Genomic DNA, 20,176 nt, shown 5'->3' with positions numbered 1-20,176 from the left:
AGAACTTTCAGTCCTGCTTCCCTCTCTCTGTGCCAATGGATGAATTTTTTTCTTGTTCATCCTTTACGGAAGATGCAAAACGGTCTCTTTTCCAAATCTTCACTTTATTTTGGCTTAATGCTTAGCCTCTAGTCCCATAAAGGGATTAAAAGTTATGTTCCTTATCGGTTCTGATAATGACCCCTAAAAGACTTCTCTACCTAACCCTCTGATTTTCTATCCTCTTCACATTTCTTGCAACTGGGATTTGCCTTTTGTTTCTCCTGAATTTAGCTATGCATTTAAATTTTTGTTATAGTTAATATTTTACCGAGCATCTCTATATAGTTTGTAACAAAAGATTTTTCAGGCTATCTTGCCTGCTACTTAGCTAAAACCAGAAATTAACGATCAGTTTCTTAAAGTTCTTTTACAATCACAAATTAGAACATTTTGAATCTCATTTAAACACCTCTGCCAACCTGAACAGTCTAGCTATAATTAGTACTTACTAACCATTTTCATGTACACTTAGGAGCTTATTTTGTGTGTGTGTGTGTGTGTGTGCGTGTGTGTGTATTTTTAAATCCCACTTCTTAATTTATTTTCCTGGGTAAGTATTTTATTATAATTTGGAAGATTTCTTTGACTGAAATTTTCAACAAGGTAACAACAGAAAGTAGTACTAAATCTAAATCACTGCTTTACAATCTGGATGGAAAGGAGGCTCCTATACTGAATTATAGTTCCTCTAGCTACCCATTAAAATGCCAAATATACACAAATGTTTTTAAATGATGAATCCTACATTATCTACAGTGGGAATCACAAACTAAAAAAAATTCTCAGGTACAAAAATAATAAAGATTTTATTTTGGGAAAAAAAAACAACAAAACCCCAAAGTCTATTCTGATAAAAGCTGCTATGAAATTATACCAGGGCATTTTTAAAACATTTTGAAATTAGCCAGTTAATAGGAATTTTTGAAAGTAATGTTCCAGATCCAAATCTTTAAAAAGAGAAGAAAGGGGAAAAAAAAGTCTTAGCCCAAAACTGCAAGCATGGATCACTGGCAGGCAGAAGGGCCATCTTATTTCTTTCATGTCTACTCAAGGTCCTACCCAAATCAGTCCCTCAATTTCAACAAGACTGCACTACCTGTCAGCCCCGAGGGCTTAGCATAAATAGACCTTTTCATTATGCCCTAAACATGTCTTAATATTGACATACTTTTTTCTGTGAACTTGATAACTGTGATCAACAAGTTTTTATCATGCGGTTCTAAATATTTCACACATCAAAAGAGAACAAATGTAATACACTCAATGATAAGGACGTGGGTGTGTGGAGCAGAGGGGAGCACAATCAGGAAAATATGGATGTACTCTAGTATACAGATGAGGCAGAATGTGTCCCATGCTTTGTTACAAGTAAAGGAAGAGAGGACCAGAAGAGGATACATGTGCTTGCGCTATGCTGAGTTGTGCTACAATTCAGAAATAGATATATAAGAAAGAGCTAGATGGAGATGAAAACAGATGATACTAGTGGAAAACATCTAAGTTGAAAATGAATTCTGTGTGTTGGGGCTAAGGGGTGAGATTTCTGGCACTGGACATACAGATTTACAATATTACCTACTCAAAGCATATGCTTTGGGCCTGTAATTTGGGCGAGACACATGGCAGGAGTGGAAGAAGGAGAATCACACTAGGGGTATACTTTGAGAATAATATCTATATGAATTTACTCTAGGCAAATGACGTATTACCTAAGTCCATTGGCTGAGATCACAATTTGACCATTTTTATAAGCAGTAAGAAAACACCTTCATTAAAGCTTTCTGAAGTGGCAGTAAACACAATCACTGATGTTTTAAAGTGGCATACCACCCTAGATATTTACTAGGGCACAAGTCTCATTGGTAAGCTTTTATCAAAAGTTGGAAGGTTACATTATACCTCACGGTAAACACTTGTTAAGTTTAAGAAAAAGTGTAAATTATGGGCGCGTACACACACACACAAAATGCAGAGCCATGGAACCTTAAGCATCAGTGTTTCTGGTATTGTAGACTAATGCTCATGAGGAACCAAGAGAACCAAGTTGAGTACTCATGCACAGATTCCATTCCAGACGGTGGTGGAAAAACACTGGTGGTGGAAAAACAAAGATAAAAGTAAAACGAGACTGAACTAAGGATCACTGGGTATGTTCATCTAAATTCTTGTAGAATTCCTCTTCAAAAAGAGAGAAAATATGCTATCTAAAATTAAAACAATCCACAGAAGAAAAAGTGTCACCTCATTAAATGGGCTCTAAAAATCACAAGGTAAAGGTTCTATCAGTCCAACTTACACACAAAATTGTACTTCTGAGGGACGCCTGGGTGGCTCAGTTGGTTAAGCAGCTGCCTTCGGCTCAGGTCATGATCCCAGCGCCCTGGGATCGAGTCCCACATCGGGCTCCTTGCTCAGCAGGGGTCCTGCTTCTCCCTTTGCCTGCCACTCTGTCTGCTTGTGCTCACTCTCGCTCCTCTCTCTCTCTCTCTGACAAATAAATAAATAAATAAATCTTAAAAAAAAAAAAAAAAAAAAAATTGTACTTCTGAGACTACTTGCTGAATTTTAGGATTAATAACCAGTTTTGTGATAATCTTAAGAATGCATACAAATTATGTCAAGCAGAGCTGAGTTAAATTACTAAAACAAGTGAAATTTCCTGACCTCTAATCAAATCTATCTTGTGGGTAACAAATCCCCCAGAGAAACACTTAATGGATTTATTTTTTCACTTGCTCAGCTCTTTCTTCCAAATGCCAGTTGAATACTGGATATTATTTTCTTGCCTTGGCCTACTGAAGTGACACTTAATCAATAAAATAATTACTGAAAGCAGCCTTGAAACTCAACAAGTCTAACCACATAAAACATTTATATCTAGGCAAATACTTTGCTCAGGGAGTCTAGTGTAGACAGATTGTGTTAATGTGTCATACTTCAACTTCCACTTTTTAAAGCTTCAAAAGCTTCCTGTGTACAATAACCAGTTGAGGAACAGGAAAAATAAAATTACTTAATATTCTGTATCAGCTTACAACTGTGACAGATAGTACTGCTTGTCTCACTCGAGCTATCCCCAGCTCCATCCTTGCTAACACAACTGTGATTGCTGGATCAGGAAGCACTGGTATTCTGCAGGCCCCTCCGGAATCCCAGGGAGGCATATGTTGCTTAACCTAAGCAGTCCTCAAGGGGTGGGCCTGCACAAGCATCATCAGGAAACCAGGGAACTTCTTAGAAATTATATTCTCGGGTCCCACTCGCAGCCTACTGGGCCAGAACCTCAGGGAGGGGACAAGCAATCTGTGTTTCGTCAAACCCTTCAGATGCTCCTGATGCATGCTAACGTCTGACAGCTCCGGTCTAAACCAGTCATTGCATTTCTGTTCCCTCTGCCAACTGCTGGATTAGGTTGGGTCACTGTGTGACCAATGAGCCTGGAAGAAGTCTCTCGGGAAGCTTCCAGAATACTTTACTTGCTCATGTACAGAGAGGAGTGAGAGGAAACAAACCACCCCTTCTATTTTCGGTTCAGATACTGTTGTCTCTTCACGTGATGCCCAGAACTGTAGCAGCAATCTTGTAACCAGCAGGTGATAATCCCAAATTCCACACCAGTAAGCCAAGCATGAGCGTAGGGGAAAAACTGAAGAGCCTGGCTCCTTGGGGACCTTGAGGACCAGCTCAATGAACCCCAGAAATACCCACATTCAGAGTCCTTGTTAAGTAATATATTTTTAAAAACTCTGTATGTGTAAAATACTTTTAGTTGGCCTTCTGTTAGCTTGCAATCCTGACTGGAATAGCTTTCTTTTTTTGAGGTAAGCCCCAAAATAGTATAAACAATATAATGTCACTTTTATATAATCTTCTACATATTACAGATAATTATATAATAATGCCATAATGTCTTTTTATAGTCTACATTTATATTTATTATTTTTATTTTTATTTATAATAAATTCTTATAAAATAAAATTCTTTATGATATTCTGTATTTAAATTTGAAGCATTTTTAAAAGGAATTTATGACTTTACTAAGTGAAAATACAGAAACCATTTAGAATGGCATAACTGAAATTATATTCTGGTTTTGGTTTTACTAACTAGTTTGTAGGAAAAGTAACCAAGCAGATTTAGGCCTTGATTTTCTAGCCGGCAGAAGGAAAGAGATTAAATCATTGACACAAGCTTGTCTATAAAGAATTATACTCCAAATTTACTCTTTCAGGGGTCCTGAAAGGCCTATGCAACAGAAGTTCCTCTTCCACTAAAGATCTTATCAATACAGATTTTTATGGCAACAAGACTTACAGCCTCTGCAGTTCCTCAACTGGTTATTGTACACAGGAATACTTTCAGAAGAGGGTGACTAATTAGAGCCGCCCAGCTGAAAGGCTGCAAGCTTGGTGCTTGGGGTTTGTTCCTGCCAACTCCCAATTATTTAGACTAGGAGAAGCATGGTATTCTGTGGGTAAACACTCTTAATCCTAGGCCTCAAATTCACTTGCTGACTTAACTGCCCTCCCATGCAAAAGCCAAAGCACAGAAGGCCAGACAACTGACTGGTATTTCTACCTTCTACTGGACTCCCACTAGATTCATGCATGACAAAGAGGCAGAGATGGGCTAGGGAGCAGCAGAAGTTCACCAAGCGGCAATGACTTAAAAAACCGTTAGCCACAGAGAATTAAAAGCGACTTACAGTAATTATTGAAAAAGAAAAGATGTCCTCATACTCTCACTTCAACTGTTGTTGAAGGAACAGGGAAACCCCTATCTGATGAACTAACACATACAGAGCATTTTTAATGTAATATATTTTAAGGCATCTTTACTTAAAGCCTTAGGTATTTAAAAGCTTTATAATGGACAAAGAAGATAGCAACAACTTCCTCGAATCAGAGAGCCTCTCCTAAAAGGGAAATGCTGCAGCATTATTACTAAAACAAGGGCCACCTAGTAACATCTGTGCCAACGTGACCATAAGAGGCGGACAATGAGATCTCAAGACAATATAAAGCTTTTCTCCGTAAATGAACCAGAAATATCAACACAGGTAAACCCTTTTATAATAAACTGACAATTTAACCAGACTCATTTATTATCAACAAACTTCATTCATGACTTCACTATTATAATACTAAAACCAATGTCCAAGCTGCAGAATTCAGAGGCAAAAGACCAGGTGCACAACTGACATGCAGTGAGTTTATTTTTTCTTGTGCCAGACTTCTCCTCAAAAAAGGATCTGAAGCTGAAATGGGGTGAATGGGCAGGTCAGACTACACGAATGGATGGGGAAGAGGTGGCAAGTATACACAGTATCTGCACCCCTACTGACCTGTTTAGTTGATGGATTTTGTGATATGCTTTAATTTAGAGATCAGTTTAAGTATTAGTTTAAGTGGGATAACTGGTCTGTTTACAATGGTAAGAGGGGAATTCTAGAAGAATACCTACTTTACGATAGAACAAGAGAGCCTGAAGAGTTCACTAGCAGGTCAACAGTGCAGGTGGGTTACCTGCCTATGAGTTCTTTAGCTAAAGAGTAACTGGCAAAGAAAGGAAAACAGCAATGCCGCTTCTAGAAATATATTCCAAGAAAAAAATTAGGAACATGCACAAAAATTAAGCTCAGGGATATTCACTGTAGGACTCTATAAAAATAGAAGGCTGATCAAACAAATCATGTTGCAGTTGTCCGGCGGAATACCATTAAAGTAATTTCAAATAGTGACACACATAAGTATTTAAAGACACGTTAAGATGTCAGCTATATACTGAAAGCTACGGAGCAATACGAACTACATGATCCCATTTTTGTGTTAAAATATCAGAATAGGGTTAGAGACTGGTATACCTATATTATACATATGCACAGAAAGAATTCCGGAAGTACATAAAACCAACTATGGTGAGATCATGGGTCCTTCCACATTTCCTGTTTTTGTTTAGCTCAAATTCCTAATTTTATTTTTCTATGATAAGCATATGCTGATTTTATAATGAGAAAAAAATTGCCAAAATACTTAATGGACAGATACAAATATTTACAAATATTCATTGTAGAGCATTTACTATCAAAGGAAAAGAAAGATTTGCTTTAATAGGTGTTATTATATGGAACTGTTATTGTGTTTTTGGTTTTTTAAAGATTTTATTTATTTGAAAGAGAGAGAGACAGAGGGAGAGGGAGAAGCAGACTTCCCACTGAGCAGGGAGCTGGACATGAGGCTCAATCCCAGGACGTGAAATCACAACCTGAGCCAAAGTCAGATGCTTTAACCGACTAAGCCACCCAGGCAACCCGGAACTGTTGTTTCTAACAGTACTAGAAGCAATGGGATTTTGCCTTTAGCAAAACTCCCCTAAGTACAGAAACTACTGACATGGGAGATCAAGAGACATACTTACGGCTGAGTGAAGTCACGAGTGATGAAGTCAGAACTCTTGAACAACAGAAAGATGTCGCTGAGGGTTTTACATTTCAGAGAACTGTTCATTGCTATCCAGTATGCATCCTAAATAATAATGATAAAGCACACTCAACTTAGCATATATTCCATGTCAGTTGCTACAAATGAGGTTCAGGCCTATATACGAAACTGATAATGCACATTACATTTAAAGAAAAAATTCAGGTGAGACATTTTAACTATACTGTCCAGTGTCAAATCATACTTCTGAATGGCCAAGAGCAGGGCTACTGCATGCAGCATGCTGGGTTACGAACACTGAGCTGGTAAGGTCCTTATCTTCCCACTCAGGCCCAAGCACTTCCCTGCGTTTGTCTTACTGATGATGAAAGAGGGGGGAAGAAGTATCAGAAGTGCTGACACTTCAGCTAAAAGATCAAGATGTAAAGAAAGAGCCCGACTGGCTACTCTCTAAGAAAAAGGAGATCCCTTCTTGCTTCTGGGCAGTGAGAGCTGGGACACCTGAAGTGCAAGGACTAGAGCAGTTCAGACCCATGTCTACAAAATCAGGGAGAGAGGAGATGAGATATTCTGCACCATCACAGCTTTCAGTGGTGAATGTCTCATATATATGAACCAAAAAATGGTAAGAATAGCAGGCACACTAGGCATAAGGCTTAGCAAAACATGCCTAAAAATGACAGAATAATTAAGTCATTTATTAAACATACTTCTCCCATAGATCAGACACAGGCAGTATCTAACTTCGAGAAAACTGCAAAAAAATATCTATTTATCCACACACGAAAGACAGCAGTGGCACATAGTAGGCACACAAAAAGTAAAATATAAATGAATAAATGAACAACTTCAAACCACAAATAATCTACCATTCTTAAGTGGAAACCCTCAGCCCAGTTCAGCAGTAAGAAATGATTCAAATTACTGCTCATATAAAACTAAAAGTGAGATTGAATAACTCCTTTATAATAACTTCTTTACAATTTCTCCCAGCGAAAAAGATGATGAACTTCTGGTTGAGAATGGTACGCTGACCAGAGATTTAATTCCACTGAAATAACAGTAGATGCACAGGAAACCATGAACTCCAGGGAAAACAGAAGGGTGAACAAGAACACGAAATCATCCTATAGAGATGCGCAGAGAACAAGAACACTGAGTGATCGTACCTATCAGATGTGCACAGAGTCTGCATTACCAGAACATCAGAGACACTGCATCCTGACCTAATCAATACATGACAGTACTCAGCTGAGGAGAGTGGAATATAAAGCAGCGAGAATGGGAGATGAGAGAGCAGAACCTTCTCGTTCCCAAGTGGGCAGCAATAATGAATACTGACAGCTAAAATAGTAAAGGAAAACAACAAAAGAAAGCATTGAAATAGTGACAGCCATTGCCTCTGAGGAATAAGAAATGGCAAAGCGAAGGAAGTGTCAGGATCTGCTGGTTTGGGGAGCAAGAGTCCAGATCTTTTAAAAATTTAAGTGATGTATGTGCATAACTAATTTAACCAGTAAAAATAAAGGCTAGATTAGGTACAATTTGTCATTCATTTTAGAATAAGAAAAGAAAGGCACACGAGATGATTTTTGAAAATGCAGGTAAATCTTTGAGTCTTTAAATGAACTTTGCTGCCATAGTTGTTTTCTACTGGTTTAGAAAAAAGACCAAATTTTTCCACAGACCTTGATGTAAAAACAACTTGTCAATGCATGTCATAATGATAAAATACAATTTAAGAAAATGTCAGCTGAATTCTCTAATGGCTCTATGTCTAGGTCCTGTGACTTTTTAACTTTCATTATTTTTCAATAGAGAAAAATTTCTCTGTTACACTGAACAGCTAAAGTTTTGAAAGGGGCAGACAATGGCCTCCCTCGGGTTCTAGTACGATCAGCAACGTAAGGGGTTGCAACTGTCTTCTGGCAAACTATATAGTATTTTACAGACTCAGGAATGTGGAAAATCAGGAAAGTAAGAGGGGAAAAATAAAAATAAATATCACAGTGTTTTCCCTAGAATTAGGAATAAAATTAGACCCTCTGTGGGGATATAAAAAGAAATGAATAGCAAAACAAAGAATATTCAAACAGCTGAGAGATTTACTGATGTGTTCCTACCCTTGGGGCACTCCAGTTAAGCTTAGGAAATACACTGCCCCCCAGGGAATTGATAGCTTCTTGGACTTTCGTGGTAAACTCGGGAAATTCCGGTGCCTACAGAGAGAAAGGAGAAATCATTTGGGCAGGTTGATAACAGCACAATAAATACAGAAAACAAGATCAAAATCTCAAGGTTAAACAATTAGGCATGTTAAAAATAAGTTAGAATACAAATTACTATCAGAATTTCTGAACTGAACTAAATAAAATCAATGATCAAATATTTACCAGAAAGGCAAAAAAATAATGAGTGCCCAAATGATACTTTCCAAAAAACAATCAAAACCCAGGAAGCTTGAAAGACAGATGTCACGAGGCACCTGGGAATGTGAGGAAGGACTGAATGGTTCTCTTAACATCTACAGAACTAACAGTTATTAAGTGGAGAGACAGATGGAATGTCACCTGTACCCATATTCCAACACTCCGAAATAACACCTCACATTTAAAGGGCCAGAAGCCTTTCCATCTAGAGGAAAAGATTCTTGGGCATATCCCCAAAAGCCTTCATGAGAATCAGAAATAAATGATATGCTTAACTGTATTTAAACACTGCTATTTCCAGACAAGTTTTAATATAAACAAAACTCAAAAATAGGACTGTAGTGCAGTTAAAATGTTCTTTCCTTTTTGGTTGATTTTAAAATGCAGTTTATATAAGCAAGTAACCAAAACGTCCTAAGAGTGTCATTTCAACCAGGAAGTCAAGAGAAACAGTGCGAAGAAACACTCTTCTGTGAGCCTTATGTCCCTAGCTAAAGAGCACATGAACATTAGCAGAGAAAAGGGGACTATGAGAACCGGATGTGGGGCCTGCAGGGGACAGAATACAAAAACATTAACAGGTTTGCCAGTCACATTATCTCTTTATATCTGCCGCCCCCTACTGGGCAACTGCAAATTCTGAAAAAGTCCAGTAATGAGTTCTTCCGTAGAAGCAAAAAAAGTCAATACACACTGCTTCTGTTAACCCCCATGATCTAATCCAGCTATGACAGAAAGGAAACTGTGTTAAGAGTCTGGGAAACATAGCAAAAAAATGTCAGTTTAAAATAATAGGTGACCTGACAAATAAATAAATAAAATCTTTAAAAAAAAAAAAAAAACAAAGAAAAAAGGGACGCCTGGGTGGCTCAGTTGGTTAAGCAGCTGCCTTCGGCTCAGGTCATGATCCCAGCGTCCTGGGATCGAGTCCCGCATCGGGCTCCTTGCTCAGCAGGGAGCCTGCTTCTCCCTCTGCCTCTGCCTGCCTGTGCTCGTTCGCTCTCTCTCCCTCTCTCTCTCTCTGACAAATAAATAAATAAAATCTTTAAAAAAAAAAAAAAAAAAAATAGATGACCTATCCCTCAAACTAGAAACCAGCTTTAGGCAGTAGGCTAGTGAGTAAAGGGAGAGATCACAGCCGACTGGATCCCCTTCCTCTCTCCTACAAATGTCTATGCTCTTCAGACAGGCTGGCAGCATCTGCAACTGTGTCATCTTCCGTGTGACATCCTCAGCTTAGACACAGGAAATCAAACAGCAGCAATTCAGAGAGGCTTTCAAAATGAGTACAGCCTGAGTCCTTTATCTACCATTTGCCTCTCCCCATGAGAAGGAATAATGATATATGTTGAGCCAATAATTTCCTTATGATCGGCTGAAGTTGCTGATGTGGCTCAGTTACTAGGGTTCTATCCATAAAAACACTTATCTAAAATCTACATTAGTGGGGAGCCTGGGTGGCTCAGTGGGTTAAGCCTCTGCCTTCGGCTCAGGTCATGATCCCAGTGTCCTGGGATCAAGCCCTATATTGAGCTCCCTGCTCGGCGGGAAGCCTGCTTCCTCTCCCACTCCCCCTGCTTGTATTCCCTCTCTCGCTGTGTCTCTCTCTGTCGAATGAATAAATAAAATCTTAAAAAAAAAAAAAATAAAATCTGCATTAGCAATATTTTCAATGAATAGTGTAGTTATACAAATTTTACAACATGAAGGATTCAACCTTCAAAGACAAAACAATTTTCCTAACCCACAGAATTTCCCATTGCTTTATATTTTATGTATTATGAGAGGTGACAGATTCCCTCAAATCCTCAAATTACTCAACTTCAGGAAATCCTGCTATAAGGATCCTAAAACAAACTTAAATTATAAAGTTTACGTATTGTGGAGAAAAACGTGTGCTTCAGTGGAAGACCTATGTATTATCTACCTACAGCACACCCTCTGGATGATTGGATTCTAGCTAGGTCTATGAGCTGTTTTACAACTTGACACGTACGTTAAGTGATAACAATGAAAAGTATTTCTATGGACATAAAAATTCTATCCTGCTTGATAGAGAGCCAGGTGCCTCCCTCACCACCCTCACCACCCTTGAGAGGCAAAACCAATTCTGCCTCATTTACATATTCATTTCAGTATTTCTAATCTATAAATGTGTCTGTCCATTGGATTCCCTTTGGAACCACTTAAAACATCTGTTTAGATCCCCCATGAGTTAAATAAAAACTTCAACATGTGTTAAAGATTTTTATATTAGTATGGGAGTCATGAGTCTACCTTTCTGAAAATTATCTCTCAACAGATTTAACTAATAGAATTCTTTTAAGCTCATAGCTCAAAGAGTTGATTTTAAATATGCAATACACCTCAGTTTTCCAGGAAAAGGTTCCTGTTGTGATTGATAAAATCCACATTTTTCATCATATCTGGGGACTTTCTGTAATCCAAACTCCATCTTTCCAACTACACCTACCATACCCATTCAGAAAGGGTATTTCTTCTTTTTTTTTAATCATGAAATATTTAAAATATCCCCCCCCAAAAAAAAACATATACATATACTTGTGTTCCTGGATTCATACATTCAACAATTTGGTATACTTAACCCAGACCTTTAAATTTCTTAAGGGAACATGGTTACAATGCAAATGAAGCTCCTAGGGCGCCTGGGTAGCTCAGTTGGTTAGGCGACTGCCTTCCGCTCCGGTCGTGATCCTGGAGTCCCAGGATCAAGTCTCACATCAGGCTTCCTGCTTGGTGGGGAGTCTGCTTCTCCCTCTGACCTTCCCCCTTCTCATGCTCACTCTCTGCTCCTACTCTCTCTCTCTCTCTTATTCTCTCCTCTCAAATAAATAAAATCTTTAAAAAACAAACAAACAAAAACAAATGAAGCTCCTTACTTGCTCACTCTCCTCCCTAATCTTCACCCTTCTCCTCCCCGCAGGCAACCAGCATTACAGACTTGGACATATTCTTCTAGAGTCATGATTTATACTGAATGATAATATGTGCATATAATATGATAATATGTCCATAAATTATAGCATTTAAAAAATTTAATACAACTGCTGTCATTGATACGTATACTTTTAGCAAACTGCTCCTGCTTTTGAGATTTACCCACCTCAACGGAGTTTTCTCATTTTTTTAATGTATCTTTTTTCATTTATTTATTTGACAGACAGAGATCACAAGTAGGCAGAGAGGCAGGCACAGAGAGGGAAGCAGGCTCCCCGCTGAGCAGAGAGCCCGACGCAGGGCTCGGACCCTGAAATCATGACCCGAGCCGAAGGCAGAGGCTTAACTCACTGAGCCACCCAGGCGCCCCTGTTTTCCCATTTTTAATTCAGTGTTTCTGTACCTAGATTAATGGACTCTTAACATTCATCAATACCTTATATTTTCCTCCTTGGGTCCTGGCCCAGATTCCTCTACTAAGAGTGTTCTGCCATGAATATTCTCCTGCTCAACAACATCTAGTTCCACCCAGCGAAACCCAAATCATTTAGTAACTTTTTATTTTGAAATAATTTCAGAAAGCATTAAAAGAAGAGTAGCAAGAATTTCCATATACTCTTCAGCCAGGCTTTCACCCTATTTGTTTTATCATTCCCCATCCAAACCTCTCTCTCTTACAGGTCTATGCAGATGTGTGCATTTACTTATATATACACACATATAAATAACAAAATTTTTTCTTATATTCTTTAAGTAAGTACAAGTCATCATGCCCTTTTACCCCCAAATACTTCAGTATGTTTCCTAAAAGAGCAGGAACATTCTTTTAAGAACCTAGCAAAATTGGGGGGTGGGAGGGTGGGGGAACCAGGTGGTGGGTATTGGGGAGGGCACAGATTGCATGGAGCACTGGGTGTGGTGAAAAAACAATGAATACTGTAATGCTGAAAATAAATAAAAAATTTAATTAAAAAAAAAAAAAGAACCTAGCAAAATTATCAAAATCAGGGAGCTAACACTGATAGAATACCATTATCTTATTTACAGATCTTACTCAAAATGTGCCCATTTTCCCAATAATGTCCTTTATAGCAAAAGAAAAACATTTCTTTTTTTTTTTTTTAAGATTTTTATTAATTTATTTGACAGGGAGAGAGAGATCACAAGTAGGCAGAGAGAAAGGCAGAGAGAGAGGGGGAAGCAGGCTCCCTGCTGAGCAGAGAGCCCAATGTGGGGCTTGATCCCAGGACCCTGAGATCATGACCTGAGTCGAAGACAGAGGCTTAACCCACTGAGCCACCCAGATGCCCCAAGAAAAACATTTCTTTCTGACCAAGGATCCACTCGAGAATCACACCACTGCATTTAGAGGTCATGTCTGCTCAATCTTTAATCTGTAATAGTCCTTCTTTCTGTTGTCCTTTATCTTTCATGACCCTGATCTTTTTTTTTTAAGATTTTATTTATTTATTTGACAGAGAGAGAGAGAGAGATCACAAGTACACAGAGAGGCAGGCAGAGAGAGGAGGAAGCAGGCTCCCTGCTGAGCAGAGAGCCTGATGTGGGGCTCGATTCCAGGACCCTGAGATCATGACCTGAGCCGAAGGCAGAGGCTTAACCCACTGAGCCACCCAGGCGCCCCATGACCTTGATATTTTTGAAGAGTACTGGCAGTTTTTCTACATAATTTCCAAAGAGCTGCGTTTGTGGGAGGTTTCCTCATGATTTGATTTAGGTTACCCATGTTTGGCAGGTGGTGTGTCCTTCTCAGTGCATCATATCAAGAGGTACACGATGTAGGTATGCGCCATCACTGACAAGGTTAACTATGATCATTCAGCTACCAGGTCTTTCCACTGTAAAGTCACTATTTTCCTCTTTATAATTAACAAGTAATTTTGGTGGAAATATCTTGAGAATATTCAAGTATCCTCTTTCTCATCTAATATTCACCCTCTAGTTTTAACATCTACTCTATCAAGTATTACTGTGAAGATTGCCAAATGGTGGTTTCTGATTCTGTAACTCCTTCTGCATTTGTGAGCTGGTGCCTTTTCTACTATAAAGGGCTTTCCCTTCTGCTTCCATTTATTTAATACAATCATTTAATTGTCAGTAGGGGATCACAGATCACCGATCTTAGCAAATGGTTATACTCCACTAATATCCCTGTTTTGACACTCAGCTATTTGGCTAATAGGAACCCATTCAAGATGTCATGTCTGCCTCATTCTTAGTTTCTGACACAGTCACAAGTTCATCTTCTCTCTCCTACCCTCAGTCTTAACTTTCTTCAAAGGGCTTCAACTCCTTTCAGTGGAGAAGGTATCTGGAAACCAAGATCAGGCCACTAGGTATGCTCACTGCCACCATGATGTCACCGCATCACTGCTTCCAGTCCTTAGTGAATGGAGTTTGGAACATACACACATGTAAATTATTAATTTCCCTATCTAGCCATCTATTAGAAAGCATGAGCTGGCATTGATAATCCTCACCACTTTTAGGGTCCAGGTCAAATACTATGTCTCCCTTTCCCCATTTCTAGATGACCTCAGTTCCAATTATTAGCTCTGTGTTCTGACAGCACTTCGTCATCTACTCCCAAACTGAAGCATCTTTCCCTGCTGGTTTATAAACTCGCTAATGGCAGGAATCAAACCAAATTCATCTTTGTTCAGAACCCACTGGAGTGCCGTAAATACAAGAGATCACAAATATGCATGTTTAACTGAACAGGATTTTCAGACATGCAGAGGGACTGACTTGCACGATACCCAGAGTAAAATAAGGCATTGAAACTTTCTCTTTCTGCATATGTTAGCATGCTTTTCATACCTAAGGAAATATACTGGTTTAGGCATCTCCACTTACTTTTCTTATACTGTGGATACCAGTTCTCTTCCATTAAAATAAACAGAAGTATCTTATTTAGAATTGTATTAGACTATAACTTTCCCTAAAACTAGTTTCCCTTGTGCCTGTACATATATTGCAGGAAATTATATAAAAACCTTTCTCTTTTATCTCAAGTTATAATAAGTTTCATTTATCTCCTATATTTTTAGAAGTACATGTTTTACCACACTCATTCCTTTAAAAAGTATTTCTATTAAAAATATACTTCAAGTTGAATTAGACAACAGCATTCTTAGCATCAAAGACCATAATATACTCAATCAACTTCTACATTTTTATGATATTGGTTAAAGCCACACACTTCTCTGCTCTCCTTTGAAAGAAACTGTTAATTTTTATGCCATTTAAATATACTTAAATAAGTGCCTATAGATTTTACTTAAATTCAGGTTCCACAGATCTGGGAACCTCAAAACTCAATGTTAGGCTTAATTACTTCTTTCAGAGCTCAACAGAAACAAGTCAAGGCACCAACTACGCACTTAAAATACTTCCTTTGAAATCAAAGGGAAAGAAGGGCAGGCCAAGTTTGCCTATAAACAATGATTCAAGTTATTTTTCAAAGTAATATATCAAAACCAACAGAGAAACATACATCTGAAATGGTGAGTGAAAGGGATTGAGAGAGATGTGGACTGAAACCCTGAAACATCCTAAGCAATAGTGTGAAGCTGTCCCCACACTGGCATGGCTCTGCTCTTACCGTAAGCGTAGCCGTGTTCTCGTCATCAGACCACTGCACGAAGAGGACAGAAACAAAATATTAAATGTGGACAGTGTACTGGGCTTCCAAAAAGCAATGCTCCATCTAAAAATGATATATAAATACAAGAATACCTCTTTCTGAAGACAAACTACACATCAAAGTGAGGTTTTTGTATAATTTCTCACTTTACCAAATATACGCTAAGATGTAAATATCAGAACCATTTCAGGGCTCATTGAAATTACAAGAGTCTATAGAATGGATTTTATTTTTTGAACAAACCTGTATTTCTTCTGCCTCATCATCACTGTCTGGTTGAGAATGTGTTGGTGGATCTTCCCTAAAAGAACATAAAACAAAAATTAAGCAAGAAAAATGCTTCGGTACCATGTATGTAGTCATCATTTCATATGGGGGAAAAAAATAAAGAAAGATAGCCTCAGAATTAGAGGATGTTAGGAAAAGTTCATTTTTTAGGGGCACCTGGGTGGCTCAGTCGGTCAAATGTCTGCCTTTAGCTCAGGTCATGATCTTGGGGTCCTGGGATCAAGCCTGGCGTCAGGTTCCTGGGACAGAGTCCCATGTCAGGCTCCCTGCTCAGCGGGAAGTCTGCTTCTCCCTCTCCCTCTGCCCCTCCACCCCACTCATGCTCTGTCTCTCTCTCTCTCTCAAATAAATAAACACAATCCTAAAAAAAAAGTTCATTTTTTGAGACAGAAACTAATAAAAGCTGATATAAAATTAATGAGTACGCTTCCGATAAGAGACAGAAGAAACACTTTCTGCCCTCTTCTCAGAAATCACTAGAACCAAGGAAGAGAAAACATTAAACTCCGGCTCTGAGGACACAAGCAGTCATCTACAACTCTGAATCCCAATATATGAGGAAGTGCCACCACAGACAAGGAAGATCAAGTGAGATGAAGGAACCAAAAGGAATCATCCAGAGAGCTGTTCTACCGAAGAGCTGGAATACCCCCAGGTGGCAAAATCAGGAATCTTTTGCTTATATTGTGACAACGCAGCGTGTGGGCTGGGTCAACAATTACCCTGGACTGGGACGGGCACAACAGAAAGGTGTGGGAGAGACAGAGAGAGAAAGACTCAGACATGCTATCTTTGAAGAAGTCTGTGAGCGCAGCACATGTTGAAAAGGACCAGCGAGAAGCCAGTCTTCATTGCCTAGGCAGGAAGCAAAGGCTGAAAACAGAGTATTTCCTCTATAAGCAATAAACCACAAATAATTGGCCTGTGAAGAACTCACGACATCAATGAAAACAATAATAATTAGAACAGGAAACAGCATAGAATCTGTACCAAGAAACTTCAAGAAGGGAAAGGGAGGCTTCTGGTTGACCACGGGCAGTTCTATATCCTATGCTCCCTCTTGAAACTCCACTAAAATGGTAGGGAAAATCCCAAGGGGAAAAAAAGGACCAAAAAGGAGACAACCGCAGAAAAGAGACAGCAAAAAAAGTTTGGAAAACAGAAAGCCAATGAGGAGGATAACCCAGTGAGCAACAGGCAGAACCTAGACCTACCACAGATAATGGGAACGAAACTCTGGGCTACCAACAGGTGACCTGTGTCCACAGCAGGGGCAGTACGCACACAGCCCTCCCCACCCTGCACACCCTAACAACTAATCCTTCTCCATGAACCAAAGAGGCTAAGGACTCAGGTCCAAATGCCCCAGAGGAAAATGAGGGAGAAATGCTACAGTATGATGAGAAGCCATGTGAAAGTCACACTGGCAGAGGCTACCAGTCCCCTTCCTCCCACCCTGCTCCCAGAACACACACAGATTACAAGAATTTTCTCTGGAGAAACTAAACCACCTCAGAGGACAGACCTACAGATAAAGAGTCATCTGGAAAACTTCCATCAATACCTGCTGATTGCTGGCACTCTTAGTCAGAAAGCCTCACCTGGGTACAGAGTGAATGACTATGAGTGTGTATTTCCAACAGGAATAAAGGCCTAGAATCATACAAAACTAAAGAAAGGCTCCAAGATGAAAAAAAGAATAGTATTTTTAAAAGGAGAGAGAAAAGGTAATATATAAGAAACAGACATTAAAGGGACCAGGTAAGAAGTATTTTTTAAAATCATTAGTAAGAAGATAAAAGATAAAAAGATAAAAGAAGATATTGCATCCATGAGAGAAAAACAGGAAGCTGTAAGAAAGGAACAAAGGAGAGAGGTGCCTAGGTGGCTTAGTCAGTTAAGCATCTGACTTTTTTTTTTTTTTTTTTTTTAAGATTTCATTTATTCATGAGAAACAGAGAGAGAGAGGCAGAGGCAGAGGGAGAAGTGGGCTTGACTCTGTCCCAGGACTCCCGGGATCATGGCCTGAGCTGAAGGCAGAGGCTTAACCATCTGAGCTACCCAGGCACCCTAAGCATCTGACTCTTGATCTCAGCTGAGGTCTCAATCACAGGGCCATGAGTTCAAGCCCCATCTTGGACTGCCTGCTGGGCAGGGAACCTACTTTGTGAAATAAATAAGTAAATAATTTTTTTTTTCAAATAAAGGAAAAAAAGGAACAGAGGACAGTATTTAACCTGAAGAAATGAAAACATGGCAGCAGCTATTTAAAAATTCAATAGGGGGCACCTGGGGGGCTCAGTAGGTTAAGCATCTGACTTGGGCTCAGGTCATGATTCCAGGGTCCTGGGATCAAGCCCCATGTCAGGCTCCCTGCTTAGTGGGGAGCCTGCTTCTACCTCTCCCATTCCCCCTGCTTGTGCTCACTTGTGCTCTGCCAATAACATTTATTTTTTTAATAAAAAAAATTTTGGGGGGCGCCTGTGTGGCTCAGTGGGTTAAGGCGCTGCCTTCAGCTCAGGTCATGATCTCAGGGTCCTGGGATCGAGTACCGCATTGGGCTCTCTGCTCAGCAGAGAGCCTGCTTCCCTCTCTCTCTCTCTGCCTGCCTCTCTGTCTACTTGTGATCTCTCTCTGTCAAATAAATAAATAAAATCTTTAAAAAAATAAATAAATAAAATAAATTTTTTTAATTTAATAAAATGGGGCATCTGTGTAGCTTAGTCAGTTAAGCATCTGTCTTCAGCTCAGGGTCCTGGGATTGAGCCCTGCATCAAGCTCCCTGCTTGGCGAGGAGCCTGCTTCTCTCTCTCCCTCTGCTTGCTGCTCCCCCTGCTTGTGCTCTCTCTCTCTGTCAGATAAAAACTATCTTTTTAAAAAAAAATCAACAGAATGAACAGCAAAATGAAGGAAATTTCCCAGAAAGAACTAAGAATACAGAGAGACAACAGAGAAAGAACGATACAATTCAGAGATTCCAACAAGCTTCAGTATCTAAATAACAGGAGTTCGAGAAAGAAAAACCAGAAAATATGAGAAAATTGCCAAAGATAGAGTATTTTTTAAATGTTCCCAAACTGAAAAATACATCTCTAGAATGGAAGGGCTCACCAAGTACACAGCACAGTGAATGTGGGGTGGCGGAGGACTCAGGCGACTTGCAAAGGCGACCACAAAAATTCTTCCCATCTAGTCTGACACACTCCTCTATGGGGTGACTTTGCCACTCTTCCCATCAAAAAGTGGCATTTATGTCCCCCATTCCTTTCATTTAAACTGGCTTCAAGACTCACCATGACCAACAAAATGTAGCCAACCGACACCATGTAATTCTAGGTGTCAGAAGCCTTTACAGCCTCTGCTCTCCTGTTTGGAATGCTTCCACCAACTATGTGAAGATGCTAGGGTAGTATTCTGAGATGAGAGACCACATGGAAAGAGAGGCCCAGCATCAATGGCCAGACATGGGAATGAGGCCACCCTAAAAGCACCCAGGTGTTCAGCAGAACCACCAAATGACAACAACATGATCTTAGCAAGACCAAGAGAAGACTTACCCGGCATCAAGAAGTGTAGGGGTGCTGAGATTTTACCCTACTTGCAAGCTAATAGGCTAGCTGGTCACAGTTTCTTGGACTCTGGCAGAAGACCTAAGACGCCTAGGTCAGAAACAAAGGACTCTTTGACTGACAGCACAGCATCAAGCATGAGCTTCATCTGTCCATCAGATTCCACTGGCCCCTCTGTCCCAGGGGAGGTCAAAGAGTGGCCCAGGTTTGCCTCACAACTGAGGAACCCTGAATTTAGGGAACCTCATCTTTTATAATGGGCTGCAGGTGAACCTGTTTGGTCTGGGACCCAAGGGCAGACACACTTGTCTTTACCTGTACTAGACAGTAAATAAACCTGCTCTCTGCTAGGGAGGGAGCCACTACCTCTACCTTCCAAGCTGTTTGCTATATAAACATCCTAGAAGGGATAGTCAAGAACAAAAGCTTTAGTGCCTCTGCGTGCAAGACAAGCAATAACTGAGACACGAGAATTGTCTCTCAACGCCCACCTGAGCAATCACTGACGAACAAAATGTTTATTGTTTTAAGTCAGCATGTTTGGGCCATTCAGAGGACTATCATGAAATATAAGAACATGAAAGAGGAATTCTCAAAAACATTCATAAAGAAAACTGGGTCACAATAAAGGAAGACAAATCAAAATGACAAGGGACCTCACAGCATTCTAGAAGACAGTAGACCATACCTTCAAAATCACAAGGGAAATTTTCTGCCTAGAATCCCATTCTAAGCCAATTCATGCCCCCACCCCCACCCCGGAAAATCTACAGTAGAATAAAAAAT

At 39.6% G+C, this 20,176-nt stretch overlaps 1 protein-coding gene across 2 annotated transcripts in view; it reads right to left on the bottom strand.

Moving 5' to 3' along the window:
• Positions 1-20,176, bottom strand: part of CDC123 (cell division cycle 123) — a 56,453-nt gene that overhangs the window by 22,426 nt on the left and 13,851 nt on the right. Inside the window, exons 3-6 of one of the 2 annotated variants that reach the window (XM_080810377.1) lie at positions 15,777-15,834; positions 15,492-15,524; positions 8,606-8,701; positions 6,460-6,566 (exon numbers count right to left, since the gene is read on the bottom strand). In XM_080810377.1, coding sequence (XP_080666503.1) covers positions 6,460-6,566; positions 8,606-8,701; positions 15,492-15,524; positions 15,777-15,834 — 294 coding nt within the window. The remainder of the gene's footprint in view (positions 1-6,459; positions 6,567-8,605; positions 8,702-15,491; positions 15,525-15,776; positions 15,835-20,176) is intronic. The other variant, XM_080810378.1, reaches the window with a different exon arrangement.

The sequence above is a fragment of the Martes martes genome (genome assembly GCF_963455335.1).
Source record: "Martes martes genome assembly, chromosome: 8".
NCBI classification, from domain to species: Eukaryota; Metazoa; Chordata; class Mammalia; order Carnivora; family Mustelidae; genus Martes; species Martes martes.
This window is presented reverse-complemented; position numbering and strand designations above follow the sequence as displayed.